Here is a 17,323-nt window from a genome sequence, read left to right on the forward strand (position 1 = left end):
CAACAAATCTAGAGTTCTTCATGAATACTTTAGCTATCTAAACTGATCCACTGTTTCTCTGTTGTGTACCTTTAAAGCGTGTTTCAGTATTAGCGAAAGAAAATTATTTAACGTGCTCTTGGCGGTTTTCAGTGTTCGCGAAGCACAAATAAACGGTGCTGTAGTTTTTCTAGCTTCACAGTTGCTTCCCGTTTTTCAGAAAGCAATCATATCTCTGAAAACTTTATTGGTTCTAGGATTTTATTATTATGCTTCCTTGATAGATTGGCCTCTTGCAATTATCACCGCGTTATTCAGGTCATATTAACGCTAATGAAAGAAATCAAATGCCACATGTAAAGAACCGTAAGTAGTAAGATGGTCACAATAGTCGTCACTTTTAACTTAGAGAACGTGTGTCAGTAGCACCTTGAGCGGGTGCTCTTGCAGAATGCAGCTTGAATTATTGCCGTTTGCAAACATTTAAATTCAGTTATTTTTTCAGAGAGGAGCGGCGCTACGCACTTGCAAGCATATGTACACTGATTACTTATGGCGAATGCCCAAACCATAAGAGGTGAAAAAGACAAGAAAAGCAGCTGCAGCTTGAACACTTAAGCGAGAACAGCAAACAATGGCGCACACATTGTTGCAACCTACAGGGCATTCACACTAGCAGTAGCCACGGTGACGAATGAGGCCGTAGAAATGCCGCGTTGAGCACGTGGATTAGCTTGAGTACCGAAACTTAGTAGTTGCAGTAGTTGGTAGTAGTAGCTCTCGTAGTTGCAGCAAGGTCTAGTGGTAAATGTTTAGCTTCCTTTCAATATGACACCTTGGTCGACCTGTTTTCTAGTGCACTCTTTTGCAGTCGACCTACAGGCGTGTTCTGACGTAAATAACGCGGAATCACCGTCGGCTCGAAATACAAAGAAGTCCCGATCTAAAATACGCCGGATAGTGCTAGAAACCATGACACTGCTAGCTGAAAGTTTCCACATTAAATATAATGTATTACAAATCTCTCAAGAAGCCATCCACATACCGAGAGACAACGAGAGGTTGCAACCACGATGCAACTTTTCCAGCGAGCTGAGGTGTTGGTCAGCCTTCGCGGCTTTTACCTGGCGAATTTAACTAAATGGGCAAAGGTACATGCGACACGATTACGCCTAAAGTTGGTTACACCCCTTCAGAATTCCCGTAGTTAAACATATGCAGAGTGGTTAGGTAGACAGTACTACAGCAACAAGCCGGTTTGACCGCGGGAACATTTCCAAAACGGTGCCAAACATTCCAGGTAAACAAGGCGTTGCCTACGGCTGCTGGCTTGCCACGCGCTCGAGACAGGAAGCGAGACACGAAAATGTAGGCCCCATGCAAACGTTCCCCGCACGATTCTAACTTGCTGTCGACAGACTAACCCGTCTGCATCGTGCGTGCGTATCTGGACACGTCGTATCACCGAACGGGCAGGTTACGCAAACCGGTGGCTCACAGACAACACGACAGCACACACGGTGTCGACGAAACACCGACACGAGACTGGAACGAGCGGATCGTAGACAATTTCGAAATGTCCAGAGGTGGCGCGCACAACGCTCATAAGGCGCGCATTCCAAACTATTCAGCGTGCGCTACGCCCGAAGATCGCGAAGGATTTTGTCCGAGAAGCTCCTGGCTTCTTTGTCGCGCTCCGGCCATACATAGTCCCGTCTTCGTTCCAGCCTGACAAACACAAGCCGGGGGACTCACACACGCTTCTGAAACGTGAGGGAAGGGGAGAAAGAAAGGAAAGGCCCGCTCCTTCCTGCCGCGAAAACCGAATTCTCTCCTGGCCGCGGCCGTTCGAAGAGCACAATGGCCACGCAGGCCGTTCGGCGTTTCTGCTGGCAAAGTACCCTAACTCACCTAAAGACACCAGCGCAGCGAGGAAGAGGATGACTTGAGCCATGGCACACAAAATTCAGTTCCGTTCGTGTCACGTCCTAGCTTGTGAAGAGCAAGCGACGTTCGACAGTAGGTAGCAGGCGCCGCTGGGGCACTGGCAGAAGCGGCAAACGGCCGTTGATGCGGCTGTGTTCGTGCGCTAGTCGCGGGGTGGCGGCGCGTCGTCGTTGTGTTGGAAGCCGACTCACCGGCGAAGCGTTCTCTCTCTCTCTCACTCGCGTATACGCTGGGCGTTCGAGTTTCCTCCCAGCCTCTCGTTCTCTCTCATGAGGGAAAGGAAGGCGAAACTGAGGGCACGAATGCAAACACATGACAAACAAGATCGAACTGATCACGTGACTCTTGTACCTGTGAGTCACGTGACGTGTGAGCGGCCGCAGCGGGTATGGAAAGCGGCTTCGGGCGCTGCGACACCGTGGGGAAGGGTGGGAAAGAGTCTCTGAGGAAGAGCGTTCGCAAAACCATACGATGAGGAAGAAAATAGAGAGTGAGGCGTACAGGGCGAGGAAAGAAATGCGACGTGAGTGCGTGAGTCCTAGGGGATGGTCCGCGTAGGAGAGAGAGCGCGTAGCTGCACGTAGAATAAGGCAGCCGGAAAGCGGCGAAGGAGAGCCGGCTGCAGAACCTTTTGGGCATTTGAGTTGCCACCTGTTCGGCACGGCGGAGAGACGGGTGGCGCCGTCTGGAAGCGATGTCGTGAAAAACATCTGCTCACAGCCGAGGAGCGCAGGCAGAGTTACATGCTTTCGTACTCGGAGTGCTTCCGACAGGGTCTTTCGTGGGAAACGGGCAGTGTGAGCCTCGCCCGCCGTCGTCGCTGTCTTACACCCGCGCGTAAAGCCCCTCAATCTCCCAAAGTAGCGCCATTCACTTCCCTCCTCCTCCGCTCGGCGCGGCCTCGACGGTGGCGCCGCCGGCAGTGGGCCTGCCGTAGCAGACGACGGCTAACACGCTACGGGAGGAAATCCGCGGAAAAGTTCGTTCGAGACCTGCGGAGCAGTTTTTTCAATCTAGATCTTGCTTTGTCAGTCGGTAACTGGCCTTAAGAATGTCGTGTCGGATTTGCGGAAGAAATAGAGAAAAGCACCATTATTCAAGGCGTATTTAAGGCGTAAAGCGGTGTGCTCAGACACGCGAGTAATTACCAGAGTTTCAGGTTTTGACAGCGCGAAAGTATGTGCACGTGGTTTCGTAGGTTAATTTACGTACCTGCAGGATGCTTTTGTTCGGCCGGCGCGTGAGAGATTCCGACTGTCTGCGGTCAGCAATGCCTGGCAGCAGGGCCGTTTCTGTTCCGCGCCTTTTACAGATGTACGTAGCTCATGCACAGGTTGTGGTGGCCATGAGCAACGTTTTCACACATAGGCGGTATAGATAATTTTAACAACTTACCAGCATATGAAATCGTTATTTATTTATTACAGTGCAAATGGTTAGAATTTGATAGAAAAGAAAGAAGGAACTTGATGGGACAACTGGAAAGAGGTTCAGAAAATAATTATCCCCCTCCCTCATTGGCACCAGCAACACTTTTGTTGAAGTGCTAATTTTATCTCTGTATACTACGTGCGTCTGTATTCTTTTGCGTTGTAAGTTTTCACAAGGAAGCAGTGTTGCGTTAACTGGAACTGTCAAGGCACACAAGACAGAAGAAAAGTTGATTCTTGGGTTTTACATCCCAACACCACGATCTCATAAGGCACGCCATAATGGGGGCTCTGGATTAATTTTTTTTGCAGCTGGGGTTCTTTAACGCACCCCCAATGCACTGGACACGGGCCCGTTTTGACACGGGCGTCAAAAGAAGAGGTTGGAGGAGCCGTGTCACTTAACAAAGCCGCGCGTTCTTTGCCACTTGCTCGAAGTCAGCCCGCCCGATCTTGTGAATCCACACTTTTCTTCGTTTTGCGTTGCGCCCGGCGGATGGTAAAACAAAAAGCTTTTTGCCGTCACTGGGTCTGTTGTGGCAACCGTAGGCGCAGCAGCACGGCATCGCAATTAAGCACTCGGCCCTAACACAAACTACCGCGCTCCTTCAAACCGCCTGCCGTACTTCGTCGCGGAGGCCCAAAAATGGGGGTCGCAGGCCCAAGATTGGGGGTCGCAGCGCGCTGGAAAGAAAAGATATACAAAAGCGCGGCGCCTGCTCTGCGCCGGAAAGAAAAAAATATACAAAAGCGCGGGGCCCGCTTTCACGTGACACAGATTGGCCAATGGGGGAGCGGAGGAGGCTGGGGCGATAGGAGGAGTGGAGGAGGAAGCGTCTGGGTGAGCGGGGTGGCGGAAAGATCTAAGAATGGCGCTACTTTTGGAAAATTGAGGGGCTTTACCCGCGCGGGCTCGCGCCTTGACCGTCACTGCGGCAAGACGAGAGCACTTCCGGCCTTGCCACCCGCCAATGCCGGATTCACACCTCTAAAACAACACTAAAAAAGCATGCTCCGAGTTACGCACGCGTGGCAGACAGTTAGCGACTACGAGGCACTTATACGGTGCCCCACGTCCGTCAGGATAACGCGCAACGGAGGCCTCTACGTCGCGTTTCTGCTCAGGGCACGTGAGTCTGGAGGCCCAAAACCTTGGGGTTCCGCTAAAGCACGTTGTAGACAGCTACCCATTCTTGTGCGCACAGCGAAGCGTGCCCTTCACACAGTGTTTCATTTAGGAGTTACAGTGGCAAATGTATCTTTCGAGTGTTGCTTCATATTCGTCTTCGTACGAAAACGTTCACCAGGTGTAGCGCCATCAGTCGATGCCCTCTTGAACACACAAGTATTCACCAACGTCCAGCTTCGACACTGCCGCAAACCCGTGGCTTAAGCAGTGTGACTGTATAAGGTCAACTACTGAAAATATTAATTGAATTACCGACAATGCTATCGCCAAAAAATTTTATTTCACACTATGTAACAAAATTATACAAATGTAATAAATTCTGAGTATTAATGCCATTCTGCTCCTAGACTGGGGCAAAGGGTAAGAGCGATAAAACAGAGAATGGAGTTGAAGTACACCGGGCACACTTTGCATTTCTTAGTTACAGTCCATGGCGAATCAACCCAACTTTCACGAGGTCCGCCCAATGGAGTATAGTTAATCTCTGTCTCTAATTTCTCTTGAAATAGGTAGTGTATCTACCCGTTTATAAATGAACAAGAAAGGGATTCAACAAGGCAATACTCAAGCATGAACGAATTCAAAGCATGAACGATGAATTCAAAGGTGATGATGACGTCACGCTTCTCTGGGACGAGTTTGACTCTGTTGTTAAGTATTGTATTGATAAATTCATATCGACGCGTAAAAAAAATGGCTGTGGCTTAGGTAAGGTTAAGCCCAGGATGCGAAGCATACTAGCCTTTATTTTAGTTGTTGAACCACTGTTTAGCCTGGTGAACTGCTGTTGCTTGGCTATATTTGGTTCGGCTAGACGAAGAAACAACTCATGCATTACTTCTTCGCCTTCAAGAGTGGAACGCGACAGCGTTCCCGTCGACCCGCCAAGGGGTGTAAGACAATGGGCTACAGGGCAGCGACTACGCGCCCCGCATTGGACGCGGTGAGCGTCGAGCAAAGCAGCGTTCGGCGCGGCAACGAAATGTGCGCCTGAGCAAGAGACGCACGCCTTAGAAACAGCGCGTTTCTAAGGCAACACCGCATTCACTAGAGGCGCTTTTGTACCGCTTTGAAGCGTTGTACTCGTGGCTCAGTGGTAGCGTCTCCGTCCCACACTCCGGAGACCCTGGTTCGATTCCCACCCAGCCCGTCTTGCAAGAGTTGAGCCAAAGCCACTTCTCCTCTGTCGTGACGTCACGGTGTCACGTGATTTCATGGTCACCGCCGCGCCTGAGGAGCTGGGTTGAGCCCTCGTAATATGCTTCGCATAAAAGAAAACTAAACGTCATAATCCATGGATCACTCGTGAAATCATTCATCTCAAACGTAGAATAAAGCGAAAACGCAACTAAGCTAGCTCAGAATACCGAATTACTCTCTTTAAGGGGTGCTTTACTCATCAAACTACGTAACGCCCGTGACAAGTTTCCTAATCAGACTATGATTACATTCTTAAAAAACTCCCCAGACAAGTTTTTGAGTTTCCTGTCCGACTAATCGAAGTGTTAAGCAGCAAAGAATAAACAACAACGTAAATTCTTATCTTAATGATATCGTCAATGAATTAAATGCCACATTTTATAAAGATTTCACTCGAGCTTCAGTTCTCAGCGTCCATGATAAGTAATATGCGCCATCTGCATCTGAATCAATTCCTAACGTTTCAATTAGTCGCGAAGGAATTCTTTCTATGTTGCTTGATATTGACGTAAAAAAATCGCCTGGAGCCGATGGATTGCCTAACAACTTTTCTCGACGCTACTCCGAACTAACTTCTGAATTCCTATACATTATTTTAATGCATAGCTTAAACAGAGCTCAGTACCAAAAGACTGGCTGACGGCCAAGGTAATACCGGTGTTTAAATCAGGTGATAAACTTATTCCTAACAGCTACAGACCTATATCCCTCATAAGCACATGTTGCAAGTTCTTGGAGCGTATTATCGCTAATCACATATCTATAACCACTTCGAAGCGAATAATTTTTTGTTAATTTTCAGCATGGTTATCGTAGGAAATTTTCAACCTCAACTCAATTGTTACCTATTGTACACGACTTTGCAGACGACCGCCTGCAGATTGACGCAATATTTCTAGACATGTCAAATGCATTTTACCGTGTGCCACATGCAAATCTAATTGAAATTCTTAAATCACTTGGACTGCCAAAAAATATAGTGCATTGGATTCAAGCCTATTTAGCGAATCGTGTTCAGTTTGTGGAAATCGATGGTGTGAAATTTAATAGCCTGCCTGTCTTATCCGGTGTACCAGAGGGGTCAGTGTTGGGACCCCTGCTGTTAGTTATCGATGTAAATGATATTGCTGAAAATTTGGATCCTAATGCCAAGGTGAAATTGTTTGCTGATGATTGTGTCATTTCTTCTGCTGTCAGGAGTTCTTCATGCCAGGATACACTTAACAATAGTCCTTGTAAGCTCGTGGACTGGTGCGACGACAGAGCAATGCAAATAAACTTTTCCAAAACAGTGTCAATGACAATAACACTAAAACGAAAACCACTACTTTATACTTACCACATTGGCAATCGGAACCTTGAATCTATTACCTGTGTGAAATACTTAGGCATAACAATTAACAGTAACCTCAAATGGTACACCCATATTAACAACATATGCAACAAAGCTTTTAAAAAAACTCTGCTTTCTACGCAGAAAGCTAAAGAAGTCACCTTCATCTATCTGTCAAGCTGCAAGCTTATCGTTCCCTCGTACGCCCACTCCTAGAGTATGCTTCCATAGTGTGGGACTGGTTCATTAATAAGGAAATTGATAAACTTGAACGAATTCAGCGTCTGGCTGCATGGTTTATTTGCTCCGATTACAAAACATCATCATCAGTTCCTGGCATGTTAGGCAAACTTGGACTAGATCCGCTCCACGTGCGCCGTAAAATCAGCAGGCTGAATTTTTTTACTCGTTGTTTCATAATCAAACAGGTTTAGCAAATGCCACATATATTACCCATGCTCCACAAAGGTCGTCGCGTATTTTTCATTCTAAAGTAGTCCAGTCATACTTTGCTCGCACTAAAATCTTTCAGAAATCATTTTTTTTTCACTTACGACCGAAGAATCGAATAATTTAGCGGAATGTGTTGTTGAATGCACATCTTATGTTTCATTTGAAAATATGTCGAAAAATCATCCTTTGTTTGAAAAAGCATAATTTTAGATTGAAGTATACCAGCAAGCCATGCTCTCTAGTAGGCAATTCTCGTTGGTATCTCTAACTGAACTACGGAAAATCGGTCCTCAACTGAGAAAAGTCGTACAAATGCAAGCAACTACGATGAGGCCTTTCAGGTGAATGCCTTTCCGTATCAGATGTCATAGGCGTATCTACCGGTGGGGGGGGGGGGGAGGGGGGGGGAGGCACTAGCCAGGACCCCACCTCCACAGTCGGAAGTGTGTGTGTATGTAGGGGGGGGGGGGTTGCAAGGTATCCACCTGCCCTCTCCCTCTCACTTTTGAAAGTGGGCACTTTCGGCTGCACAATGAAAAATCCAACAAAACTACAGCTGGGGCCAAATTTTCTTTCTGGATGAAGTTACCACGTAAATAATGCATTGCTCTACTACATATCCCATACTTTGGCGGAGAAGCTTGTTTTTCGTGCCTCGTGGCGAAGCGCTGTAGCGGTTGACGCGCTGGACGCGTTTTACACTATGTGCTTTGTGTTCAACGTAATCGTACCTAGCCTACACTGCGTCACAAACTTACCTATGCGTCGTGACGTCATGGTAATATCGATGACGTCCAGTCTTGAATATCTAAACCAACCTAAGTATGAAATTAAGTTATTTTAAAGTGTTGCCCAACGTCCATACTTGTTAAGTGTCGTCCTTTTACCTGCGACAAGCGTGTTGTACAGATTCCGCAACTTCGAACTACGGGTCAGTACTCCTGTAACATCCTTTGTTTGACGAGTCACTGGGAGCTTACCTGTCCTTCTGAGAAGTGGTCAACGTGCCGCCGCTGTATTAAGGAAGCAAAGGATTCTAAGGCGGCAACGTGTGCCACCTTTCCACATGACACAGCGTATACGTGGTCAAGAATCCGGAATGCGATCGCTCGAGGCCTCCGCTCCCCTGCCATTGCCTAGCTGCGTTGAGACTTAAGACGACACAACGACCTAGCCAGTCATCAGTTTCTCGGCGCTTTTAGTGTCGAACCCGTGGTGTCGGCCTCCTGAGGGGCGTTAAATTCAATGGGATGGTCATTACGGAAGCACAGGTCAAACACCCTCAGGAACTTCCGACGGCGCCGCGAATCATAATCGTTCGTCAAGGGACACGCTTCCAAGTACCCGCATTCAGCACTGTCCAGCGGTACTCAGAAAAGATGAAACCACAGAAGAAACGGCGGTCTACGGCCTAAAGACCACGAAAAGGAACGAGAAACGGCGCAGCATTCTTCCCCCACCTTTTTACTCGCGCGCCTAGACTCACGGGTCACTAAAACCCCTTTTCTTCTTTTTATTCCGTCGTTTCCTTTCTTAGCTGTTTTCGTTTTCCCATGGCTTTCACCAGCCCGCCTACGCTAAACGTATGTCTTCATTGTGGAGGTGTATGAATATTCGGAATTTGGAATACGAATGGAATGGTATGTTATCTGATTCGCATTAGATTTCAGAATTATTTGAAATTGTCGGATATTCGTTTGTGTTTGAATATAAGGTTTAACACTTGTCGCAGTCTCGGTAGACAGAGAGAGAGATTGGTGCAAGTGGAATGTGCACCGAAAGATTCTGCTACAGGAGAGTTGCAGAGGTTCATTCAGTAAAGATGCTTTGCTTTTTTTGGCAGCCGGTGTACGAATTCCTTTTCTCTAATTGGGTAATTCGTCATATTATTGCGCCAGTCTCACGCACGTGCCCCGTACTACCTCACTCGTCTTCTTGCTCCAAAATGGTTGCCTTATTTTATTAGTCATTTTCAGGGTACACGGGATAATTGAGAGCCGTTGTTTCCCATCTGCGATCGTTCCAGTTGACCGGGCGCCAACTTACAAACGGCAGTACATTAATGTGTCAAACACCGTGGAAGTGCCTCATTTTTTTACGAAGGGAATTCCATGCAAACATTGTATTTCACTTTGAATAGAAATGAGTTAAACATTCGATAGTGAAAGATTGTTTTTCTCAATATCTGGTTCCCCTTGAAAATTTCTCCATTCGACTAGGCACTCCTAGTGGATACGGACTTCATTCCGTGCATCTGTGCTGCCCGATTATTGGCCAATACTCAGAGTGGATAGCCATTACCACGGACGCCATCGTCATACTCCTCCTTCTCGTCCTTTCTTCATCTTCTTGGTGTATGCCGGATAAAACGCGAAATTGTACAATGTGCGAATAGTTAACTGCGAAATGGTATACAAGTTGTAAAAGGAAGCTTCTTACTACTTCAGCCTTTCACTTGCCTCGAATGGTGAGAATATTTTGCGGAAGAGTATATATGCACGCACTTCGCTGATTACCGTATCTACCTATTAGGACGGACCCGGCAAATATGGGCAAGAAACGCTACAAAAAAGTTCGGCAGCATGTTACATTCCTGTAACACGTGAAGGCGAAAGCCTGCTACACACGTGGTAATGCATTAAGTTATACGACCGGAGGGGTCGGAGTTCTTGCAAAACATAACGAACCACATTGTGAAGTAAAAGTACGGCGCAATAGGTCGACCTCCTCAACGACACATGTGAGCACCTAATGCACTACGAACTGGTTCTTTCGTTCTCTCTTCCTTTCCATCTTTCTGTCATCTTTTTTTTCTTTGTTCTTTCGTTTGTTCTTCCTTTCTTTCGTTCTTTTTCTTTTGGTCTATCTTTCTTCCCTTCGTTCATTCTTTCTTTCGTTTCTTCATTCATATTAAGCCATTGTATTTTTGCTTGCTTACGTGGGTATGAGCCGTTCCTGATGATGATATTTTTTGCATCGCTGATATTCATCACTGGACTAGAGCCGCTTTTTTCGGGTATGAGCCATTCCAAGAGAGAGAGAGAGAGAGACGAAGAGGAAAGGCAGGGAAGTTAACCAGATATTAGTCTCCGGTTTGCTACCCTGCACTGGGCTTGGGGGATAGGGGTTAGAAAGAGGACAGAGAGGAAAAGGGTAAAAGAAATGCACGCACGCACGCACGCACGCACGCGCACACACACACACACACACACACACACACACACGCACACACACACACACACACGCACACACACACACACACACACACACACACACACACACACACACACACACACACACACACACACACACACGCGCGCGCGCGCGCGCACACGCACACAAAGCCATTGCAAAGAGCCACTTAAGGCTTTCGCCTTAAAATAGTGCCGTAGCACCACTGACAGACACACAGGGTGGAGGTGGTGGAGATACCCTTGCTTGCGATGGTTTTAATGCCCGTTAAGATACCCAGGTGGTCAAACTTTATTTTACTACGACGTCATTGCATACGTGATGCAAGTTCGGGACGTGAGACCCCCTCCCATTAATGAAAAAGTACGGGTTTCCTTCACAAAATACTACACTCGTAAGTATTCGAATCTGCTTTTTCAATCTGAAAACGGTAGTTGTGCAGAAAAGCAATAACCCTTGCGACATATCCAGACATCGACAAAAGCATGGAGGCCTGTCAAATATTACGCAGCCAAGGTAGCACGTAACTGGAATCGTCTGTGCAAAGCGGAAATAGCTCATCGAAACATTCCACTTTCTCCGTGTAAATCCTACACCGTTGATTGGACTACTGGCGTCTCTATGGAAGACACATCGATCTCGATGACAGCGGGAAGCACCAGGGAGGACTCCAATGATGATGACACGCGCACACTTCCAACTGCCAAAATGGCCCGATATGAGTCACAGCGCCACCGAGACGCCGTCGACCGAACCTCGCGGCGCCAGGCACAGGTCCACTCGCTTGTGTGTGCACTCCAGACGCTACAGCGCGTGCGTACGCTGTGTGCGTGCCTGCGTGCGTGGCATGCAGAGACGAGACGACGTCGCCGTCCGTGACTCACGCCTTTCGATCAATAGAACGGCAGGTGACTGCCACAGTATTGGCAAAAAAGGCACAGAAAGTGTGAGGAAAAAGGTACTGCGTGGTCAAGGAGCAGGTCGCCCCCCTTGTTTGTATACTTCCGTTTCTTTCGCGGCTTCTCTCTCTCCCATCCTCCTCATCGCGACCGCGCACGCGCACCTGCTATCGGCAGTCGCACTACTGGCCTATACAGCCACTCGCTCTACTCCCACGCGTTACTGACATTTTTTAATGTTATTTTTTGTGTCTTTTCTATTTTGCGCGTGAGTTCTGCCCGTTGTTGATGATGCTCGTCATTTAGACCATGCGAGCTGGTGTGTGCGCTCAAACTATTTACATAATTCCATGTCGCCTCACGAAAACATAAATGTAATAATAAAGGCACATATAGGATAGACACGGTCATATACGAGCGGGGCCAATTCGTTCTGATAAATAGTGCTGCCGTTGCGGGGACCCCACCGGCGGCTATATTTTTTTTTTTCCCCGCGCCGCGTAGTCGACCAGGGTACGCACGGAGTATAGGAGTGGTGCTGAATCAATAATTCCGTCGCCACCGCCGCTGCCACCGGCTGCGGGAAATAGCGTCAGGGATGACTGACCACGCCGCGTCACCTCCTCAGCCAGACCGGAACGTGCTCTGCCGAGAGACAGAAGGAGAACGAGAGAAGAGAAATAGTTAAAAAGAAATTGAGAGAGAGAGAGAGAAAGCGCAAGGAAACAGGATCGACGCTCTTCTCCGGATTGGGCATCCGTTCACGCGAGACGTTCGAGCCTTGCGTACTCCAGCTCGGGAAGGAGGTTTAGCTATAGCGGACCCAAAATTAGCGGTCACGGTACGCTCCGCCTTCAAAGACGAATGCTGGTTATGCGTCAATGCGTAGAAAATATTTCTTGGGGATGTTGAAGTCGCATGCTCGATCTTACATCGCTTTTTTTATACGCGTTCAGGAACAGCAGACATGAGTGAAAGCGGCATCAACCGACGGTTACTGCAAACGTGCCAGGCCAACTATGGCATATCCCTCCAGCGGCCGAACAGGGGCACTAATACAACTGCTCAAAAAGAGCTCTCGCAAGTGACGGCGCCAGTTAGGTGGCGCAGCTGCACAAAGTTATCAAATAGCGTCTATCAAAGCGTAGTAGGTGCTGCCACTGAGGCCGGCGAGCCTTTCGCGAGTCAGTAGTTCCCGAGCAGTTTTGAGTGCTCCTGCTCGCTCATGAAAGCACCGTGAGCATTGAGCGACTTTCTATATAGAAAGGCAGCAGAACAGAACACTCGCGCATTTTATGTGCGATTAGCATAAATTCAAGCGCCAACAACTCGCCAACGCCTAAAATGCAGTGTCGAATTTCCATATTTGTATCAGTGACTTAATTCACGCACCAAAACTTACAGTTGGAATTACGCCGTGCTTTTACACCGGCTACGGAGCCAATAGACGCCGCACTCTGTGTTAACAGGCGTAGCGAGAATTCCGGTCAGTTATAAAGCAAAACTTTATTGGCCCACTTTCCCGAGTTGGACGTGCCTGCCTGGCAGTCGGGTTGGTCGCTATCTCGCCAGATATAACTGTGGATATATATACGGCGCATATACAAAGTTTACATGAATGTACCCGCGAAGCGGCTTATATAAACCTTGCATGCTGACCAAGTATGCCCTTTGTTCTGCGTTCCTGACCTGACCTGACCTGACCACACGTATAATGTCGGCTCACAGGCATCTATAATGAAAAGCGATCTCTTAGTGGAATGATGAATTATATTTCACGTATTGTCTGATTTATGTTAATATCCTTGATTTAACAACTCCCTCTCTGTCACTGGGTCTGTGACCGTTCTTGACCACGTCTTCAGAATGGGCATGTCCCACTAAGATTCCTACAAAAGGCTCATCAAATCAAACCAGACCCAACCAAACCTGTCATTGTACATCATCGAATAGGCAGCACCATTCACCAAAGCTTCCCTTCACATAGATGCCAACTTGTGTGTTTGATCTGCATAATTTTTTAGCGCAGAAACTGTTCTTCTCGAGGTCCCTCGCGGACTTCCACTTCATGGAAACTACGTCAATGCCAGACATGGCTCAACACAGGACAGCAAACATATAACCAGGGGCGCTATAACTTAAAGCGAATCCAAACTTTTCTATTCCAATGCTGCAATCAGCCCTCCGCGATCGGTGACAAACTTTTTTTGGAGCACCCCCACTTCGCCAGTCCGTCATGCGACGTCACGAAAGCCGTGATAGCTCCCAATCTGACGTGACGTGTACGCACTGATTATGCATGATTCGACCGAACAAAAGAAAAGTAATTACTTCTGATTTGACGCCTTTTCGCCATTATAACTCTCTGTTATCAGACAATATGTTTCAGGCTGCATCCACTTCGCTTGCCTGTCACTCGATGTCACAAAAGTGCGAAAACTCGTTGCGTCAAAGTGACGTGTACGCGTTAAAGCTGCATTAATATGCCGAACAAAACTCTTTATTTTTCTGAGTAGCCCGAGATTGCCCTGTTCCGGAAGGAATAGAAGATAGCTGCTGGCGACCGCTCAGGCATTGGCTTCTCGCACATGCCGGAGGGTACGGGTTTATTTGCCTACAACGAAACTTTTTTGTGTGACAGTATAACGTAATCGAGTCCTTTCGGCACGTATACGACATCCCTCGGCCAACTCTTCTTTGTTGAGGATCCGTTTTGGCGGCATTTTTAACTGCCCCTTGCACACCGCCGCGATTTTAGACAAGTCACCGCAAGCTAAGGGAAAGCGAACCAAACGCAGGCGCGGGCACCTCGCTCTTCATCCGGTTATCTACATTTTCACTGTGCTGGCTAGGCCCCATCGAATCATTCTCCACTTGAGCGTTCTCCTCGCTTACTTTCAGCCAATTAGATAAGAAAAACTGCTCAGAGTAGGCTACTTTATTCGTTTTGAAAGTAAACAAAAACGACCTCTAATAAACGAGGAGAGCGTTTGATTGGGTTGTTCAGGCAACGCTACGGGTTACCGCGCGATGCTTGCGTCGGCAGTTCCGTAAGTTTGACGTCAGGAGATTGGAATAGAAATATATTGGAATAGTTTTGCGTTACAGGGCCCCAGTTTACATATACGTACGTATAGTCATATGTACTTCCGCTAGAGATGGGCCGGTCACCTGCTCTGTTCTCTAGAGAATTACGCATCTAAACAGCAAATGCTAGCTAAATAACCTCGCAAAAACAAATATATGTGGCTACGCACCTCCCTCCCCCCCCCCCCCCTTATCTTCGCATAACTTATTTATTAAACCGAATTCGCTTCTTTAACATAATCCTAATTACGGTTTCAGTTCCGCATTTTTTATTTCTAAGCAGTATATAGGTAGGCATCTGGCTTAGTGGTGTTCCACGACAACGTACCATGGATCCGTTGTGAGAAAGCGATGCATCAACGGACTCAGTTGAGGAAGCGTCAGGCCCTTCGAAAGTGGCCAGAAATGCTGTGGTCGCATTATTTCACACCTCTTTGTGATTACTTTCATTGTTCCTGCAGCAATCGGCAGCCTCGGCTTCTGCAGTCGCCTGGTTTATTCAGAAATCAAATAGCTGCGTTTTTTTTCTGGTCGTATTTAAATATATACTAACAGTGCATATTCTACACGCAGAAAGTTTCAGGTTCTTGAATCCGGGAAGCTTTCCGTGTCTTAACTGACGGCACTCTACGTTGACACACCGCGTGTTTCAGCGACAATTGTGGTGGTGGTGGTGGTGGGTTGTAGCAACGGGTGGGTTTAGCCGGGCGATTGGGGTCTGCTATTGCTCCGCCTATATCCTGCTTATTAAAAACAGGGAAGCTGAGACACAATGTTTTTGTTTCTTTCTGACCGACATTCGTAACAGTTAAGTGGAGATATTACGTGCCAAAATCACGATATGATCATGAGGCACGCCGTAGTGAGGGACTCCGGAATAAGTTGGTCCCCCTGAGGTTCGTTAACGTGCACCTAAATGTAAGTACACTGGTGTTTTCTCATTTCGCTCCTATCAAAATGCGGCCATCGTGGCAGGGGTTTCATCCCGCGACCTCCTGCTTAACAGCCCAACACCATAGCCACTAAGCCACCACGGCGAGTGAGATTCCTAACATCGGTGGAAAGAACAAGCAAACTCCCAGACGGAAAATTTAGTAGTAGCATTAACAAAGATTTGCTAAATAACTTAATGATTAAATTCAACGCTATATTCGGCTTTTGTAGGTAGTGGCGAGATCATAACAAATCATCATTTAAAACGAATCACAGACCCTCATTTTAAGCACGAGGCCACGAAGAGACTCGCCCCATTAACGCACGAGGCCGAAACGGAGCATATCGGTAGCGCGCCTACGCAACATATGGCCAGAGGTTCGCCGTCAAGCAAGAGCAACAAATATTTGCGGTGAGCGGATGGCCGTTGGCTGAAACACAGGCCTTCAATATGCGCAGTCAAGCTGTTCGAATGGCCAAGGTGCCTTTATTAAACTTTTTTGTTCTCGAACTCCACCATACCAAATGTTGACCAGGGACGCTAGCCTGGTATGGACATTGTCAAATTCCGCCATATCGTCGAATTAGCCATCGCGCCAGTTTTTATTGACTCACAAGACTGCTGCTACCTTTCTTATTAGCTCAAAACGACAATATAGCGCAATGTGACAATGTCCAGAATAGCACTCTAGCACTGAAAGACTAGTAATTTCTTTTTGCGTGACAAGCATTAAATGAAAGTCTAGGTCCTGGGCCGACAGCCAAGATCGGCACATTGAACGGCGTGTCACGGTCGGTGATCCCATGTTATTACAGGGTAATCACGGCCACACCTGAAGTGCTCGATCCCTGTTTCGTACGGAAAATGTGGTGGAGCTCTCGCGCCAGCATGCTTTAAATAAGTGTCTAATTATTAATTTTAAAAGCTGATCTGTTAAGACCTTGCCAACATACAAAGGTCAAATTGACATCGGTGGCCTAGCTCTAATAACTATGAAGTCAATCATCAAATCATGGATTATAGGCTGCTGTATAATCCATCAGGGTTTTTATTTTATCCGCCGCTGCTGTAAAAATTGGCCCGCCAAAATTTACACGTCTCGAATCCCACATTAGACAGTTTTAGTTACACGTACGTAGAGGCTTTGCGTACGTAGAGCGTCTACGTGTGACCAGTGCGCATGCGTAAAACGTAGCGGGCGCGCGTGCTTCTCACGGACGTACGTGAGATTCAATTCTTTGCGTGCGTTTCTTGCGCACGTAGACCGCTTCGCGCGGGAGTTCCGCAAGATCACGAACAAGCGATAGCGGTCCGCGCGCGCGCAGGCGGCTCGCATCGAAACACGGCGACAGGATTCAATTGGCTGCCGCGGTGTTCACATTTCCCGATAGATGGGGCTACGGCCGGGGTCCCTCTTGGCGTGCGTCGCGTACGTGTAGCTAAAAGCGTTTCAGATGGCGTGCACGTAAGGTACGTAGGCTTTTCACGTTTGCGTACGTGAAGCCTCTACGCACGTATAATTAAAACTGTCTATTATATGATTATATATACCATTCCTGCTGCATCACTCGCTATACTATACTATACTCGAAGCGCAGAACGAATTACGAATTAAGCTTTCTACACGTCTTTGTATATATATATATATATATATATATATATATATATATATATAACACT

At 47.4% G+C, this 17,323-nt stretch overlaps 1 protein-coding gene across 4 annotated transcripts in view; it reads right to left on the reverse strand.

The window, feature by feature from the left end:
- Positions 1 to 17,323, reverse strand: part of Lac (septate junction protein lachesin) — a 78,722-nt gene that overhangs the window by 46,140 nt on the left and 15,259 nt on the right. The window contains exon 1 of one of the 4 annotated variants that reach the window (XM_065429432.2): positions 1,891 to 2,125. The exons of the other annotated variants lie outside the window; for them this stretch is intronic. Coding sequence (XP_065285504.2) covers positions 1,891 to 1,933 — 43 coding nt within the window. The 5' untranslated portion in view covers positions 1,934 to 2,125. Of the gene's footprint in view, positions 1 to 1,890; positions 2,126 to 17,323 lie in introns of those variants that run through there. 4 annotated transcript variants of the gene reach the window in all.

This window comes from Dermacentor albipictus, chromosome 4 (genome assembly GCF_038994185.2).
Source record: "Dermacentor albipictus isolate Rhodes 1998 colony chromosome 4, USDA_Dalb.pri_finalv2, whole genome shotgun sequence".
Lineage (NCBI taxonomy): Eukaryota > Metazoa > Arthropoda > Arachnida > Ixodida > Ixodidae > Dermacentor > Dermacentor albipictus.